The 4,591-nt window shown below is 48.2% G+C and overlaps 1 protein-coding gene across 1 annotated transcript in view; it reads right to left on the reverse strand.

Annotated features, from left to right (window-relative positions):
* Positions 1–2,723: 2,723 nt before the first annotated feature.
* LOC103769367 (forkhead box protein P1-like) overlaps positions 2,724–4,591 on the reverse strand; it is a gene marked incomplete at its 3' end in the record, with an annotated part of 54,432 nt that continues 52,564 nt past the window's right edge. The window contains exon 3 of the mRNA XM_008936558.1: positions 2,724–2,846. Within this exon, the coding sequence (XP_008934806.1) occupies positions 2,724–2,846 (123 nt within the window). The remainder of the gene's footprint in view (positions 2,847–4,591) is intronic.

Below are 4,591 nucleotides of genomic sequence, written 5' to 3' on the forward strand. Positions count from 1 at the left end.
GATAAGCAATGCCTGTGCTACTCTTGTTACACACCAAGTCTGCCTGTCAGAATCAACACAGGTACCTGCTAAGCGCGGCGGCTGTCGAACGAGACATCTATATTTATAAACTCCGTGCAAAGATGACTCGGTTCATTATTTAAGCAAACTTCTGAAAAACGGGCACGTTTCCACCACCCCTGGCACTTATCTAAGTGCTGTCAGCCACGGGTTTTGCCTCGTCAGGGCGGCGCCGTCCCACTTCGGGGTGGGGGTGTTTGGGTGAGGGCAGCTGGACTCCAAAACTCTCCCCCCGGCGGCACCGCTTCCTTTCAGCCCCCCATTTTCATTGCAGGGATGCACGCGGGGGCTCCTGGGGCTGCTACACTCAAGAGGACTTCCAGCACGTTTAAGATCGCAAAAGCACCAGGAGTGAGGAGGGGAAAAAAAAAAAAGAAAAAGACTGGGCAGTCATTTGAATCGGTGAGTGACAGGCTGGGCCAGCTCTCTGTATACATTAATAAATTAGAATTTTAATTGTGTCTCTGACTGCAGGAGCTGCTCCAGTACTTTAATACGTACCAACAATTGGCTATGTTATGGAATCCGCGACGTGGCCTTCACTGTTGACCTCTGCAACACAATTCCCAGTCTGACTACGGAAACTGTTTGGTTTGATCCTTTCAACTTATTTGAATCCTGACAAATAAGCTCACAGCTGAAAGGTCAACACAGTCATATTTCATCCTCTGGAGCTATTCTTAAGACATCTGCACAACAAAGCACTTCTTTTAGTACCTGACACTGGACCTAGCCAGCACAATCTCTCATTAAAAATGTCCCCAGTGGAAGAGTCTATTAAAAGGCATATGGATCAGCTATGGATTTACCAAATAAAATATTTTTGAAAGTATTAATGTAACGCGTTGGATTATGGTGCTCTGCGCTGCCAATAACACGTATATTTGCCCAATGACAAAATGCTTCATACTTTCCAAAAGTATAATTGTTCAGCTATAAAGTGTGAGGTGTTGTCGCAGCCCCAGCACGGGCAAGGGAGCCAGGAACTCAAGAATCTTAATCCTACCTCTAAACCCAATTCCCTCTGTGATCCTAAGCAAGTCACTTAACCTGCTTCCCTCAGTTTCCCGGTCCAGAACTGGGATAACGCTACTTACTTATCAGACTTTCCTTCTGGGGCTGTTTTGGAGCATTAGTAGTTACAAAATGCTTTGAAGATGAAATCACTACACCAAAGCTAGAAGTTGTCCACGCTGGGCCAAAGGCTGCAGTTAATAGCTATTCCTCGCTCAGGCAAAAGTCCCCTTGAAGTCCCTGTCAGATTTATTTGGGTAAGAATGGCAGGATTGGGTCCTCTCACTTCACTCTCAAGGCCTTTAGTGATGTTGACTTTACCTTCCATATTCTACTACATATTTAAAGGGTTTAGGATCTGTATTTTTGGAGGAAAATAATCTGAAGCATATATAAAAGGCAAGAAAAGCAGCAATGCTGTCAAGGAGCTCATGGTGATAGTATATCAAACTAAAAAAAAAAAATTAGAAAGAGCAAAACAGACATGAGTTTGACAACGTGCTATGACAACAAGCGGGGAAAAAAAAAAACAGAAAGAATTTGGGGCTACAGAGGCTGAAGCATCAGATATAAAAGAGCAAGATAAGATAAACGTCCCAGCGACAGGGCTTTGTGTGACTGCAGCTGAACTGCTGTATTCAGGAACTTATTATCAAAAATACAGCGACAGGCTGCAATTGCAAAGAGAGCAATAATAAAAGCAATAAGCAGCTGCAAACCAGCAAAGTGGTCAAGGGTCTGGAAGTGCCGGTTTACAAAATACATACAGAACTAGATACATATAATTTGCCAAAACTGGCAAGTACATGTTAGTATCTCAGATGTTTGAGGAGTGTGAACACGAGGCAAGGCAAGGGACTGACTCAGTATTTATACAAGCGGTATTACACTTGGAGCAAGAGGATGGAATTAAAGTGGAAAGTTCCTGAGCGTGTGCTTTGTTATGGAAAACCATCCAAAGGAAAATAACGGTCCCACCACCACTTGGGATTTCTAACACTAGAATAGCAAAAAAAAGGAAAATGTGAAACATGACCTAATAGGTCTTTCTTGTCTTTAACTCCTGTGATTTATCCCACAAGACTAGCAGCATGTACTCCAAAGCCGCATACGTGTGCATACATCCTCTGCTTGGGACCGCCGTGTTGGTTTTCGCTTTCTGAATTCATAGCAGCACAAAGCCTGATAATGTTTAGATTTTATTTCTGAAGATGTCCATAAATCAGCAGACAACAGAAGGGGAATAAACACACCGACGCTACGATATCCTCCCATTGCCCAATCTCCTTGACACAGCGAATCAGCGGCTGGAGCGAACACAGGCTCCGAACGGAACAGCAATCAGACAGAACCCCTAATGCAGATCTCCAGCCCAGCTGACACAGGGACAAAAGCTAGCCCATTCTGCCACCACTCAACCCTACCACGAGCTAATAAAGGTACACACTCATGATCTGTAAATATGCCACGTGGGGAATTTTCAAGAGCACCTAGCACTAGTCCTCACACCACCAGCATCAACCACAGCTGCTCTGGGGACTTCACTGGGAGGAACGTCCTGAAGGTCCCACCCCAACGTTCCCAAGTAAGATACATTTATTCAGCTCTTAGGAGCCACAGTCTCTCAGAGGCACGCAGGCTCCCCTTACCTGAAGGGCTGGCTGTTTCTCATTCCTCTTCGGAGACTTTAATCCACTAACTTGTTGCTGCTGCTGCTGCTGCTGTTGCTGCTGCTGCTGTTGCAGTAGAAGCTGCCGTGCCACCTGGAGAGCCTGTGAGGAAAGAGGTTTGAAAATTGAGTTCACAGTAGACAGGGCATGGGGTGCTACACGCACAGCTTAGGGTCAAGGCATCCCTTTGTCAGTGGACATCACTCCAGTCCCAACACACCTCCACTGAGGAAAGCAGTGACTTCCACAAAAAAAACTCAACAACTTGGCATTTGCATGCAGTGGGGTGATATCCCACCACTGGATTCCCCATGGAGAGACTAAGGAGAAAACCATCAGCAGCTGGTGTTCAGCTCCTGGGTGAGCACCATGAGTAACTGCAGGAATTCCAGTGGATTCCCAGTGGATTCCCAGGAATCATACAGTTCTTTTTATTCCCATACAGCTCTCCTTGCTACTGGGCAGGCTCATGTGCTAACAGCTTTCATGGTCCTCCAGTGTGTCAGGTCAGGTTTACAGAAGAGGGCAGTTGTATATCACTGTCTGCTCTTCTGAGCACCGGAGAAACCAGGGAAGTTTCTGGAAGGTTATGGCAGGAGGAAGAGGAGAGCCAGCAGCAGGCGGAGCCGTGCCAAATCCAGAGGGACTGTGCTGAAGGCTGAGGAAGCTGCGAGGAGCTGGAGTGAACGCAACGATAAGCAGGGACTGCATCTCACCCTGCCCAAATCACTGAGAGCTTGTCATGGACCAGCAGCGGGGCTCGGGCGGCAGGGGGCAGAGCCATGAAGGGATGGCGTGGCCTTACAAGATGGAGGGGCCAAGGACACGATCCCAAACGTGAGCAGAGCACCACGTAGGGGCGGACCGGTGCAAAATTTCATGCAAAGTGAGGGAAAAGCTTCCCTGGACATGGGACTGCGAGGCCTAATTTCTCCGTTAGGTGGGGAAAAGAAAGCAAGCTGAGACAAAACATGGGTGAACGAAGAATAAGGAGCAAATCCGTGCCCTGGCTCCCTCCTGGCTCCCTGGTCAGAGGACCACAAGGACGATCCCCATGAGACAGGCTGTGGCACAGCTGAGGCTCCGCGGGCGAGACCTGAGCCCGCTGCTCCTGGAGGATTCGCCAGCACCGGACTCGGGGCTCCCTGGTCTCCTTGGAGACGTTCAGTACATGTGTAGGTGGAAAAGTGGGAAGGCTGAAGACTTCATTAATGTAAAACAAGAAAAATAGTCCCTTTGCAAGATGCCTACACGGAAGGAGGGAGAAAGCCTTCCCCACTCATACTGTGTATGCTCTCTGAGTGATTTAATTAATACCTATTAAATTAAGGAGTCAGATACGCTTCGGGTTTCACTTGCTTCTCCAAGTCGCAAAGTGTTTCATCTCTGCGCAGAACTACCAGGAAAGGTTTGACACCAAGGACTGCAAACTAAGATCTGCCATCCCCTGCTAAAACCTTGTTATTTTATGGCCTAAACCCATCTTTTCACTTTTGAAGGGACGTTCAGCAGCCTCGGGGGCTGAAGAACCACTGCTGCCGGCCAGCACATCAGGGCAGGTGGGGAGGAGAGAACTTACACCATGCTCTGGCAACGAGCCTTCCTTTCAAATTTAATAACAAGTCTCCACTGGATCCGAAAAACTCTTTAAGGGTGGATGCGATTTCCAACACAGCTTGGTGCGACGAAGGTAAAATCAGATTTTGCATTTCAAGCTGGTGGGAGCTCCATGCACCAGCAGCAGCCATAGAACGGTTCCCGTCGCAGCGAGGGGTGCGAGGAGCTGCCGGGCATGGGCACACACCAGGGCGGGCAAGTGTCTGTGCTCCCCCCACCCCCCAACACAC

This window comes from Merops nubicus, unplaced genomic scaffold, assembly GCF_000691845.1.
Source record: "Merops nubicus isolate BGI_N331 unplaced genomic scaffold, ASM69184v1 scaffold13233, whole genome shotgun sequence".
Taxonomy (NCBI): domain Eukaryota; kingdom Metazoa; phylum Chordata; class Aves; order Coraciiformes; family Meropidae; genus Merops; species Merops nubicus.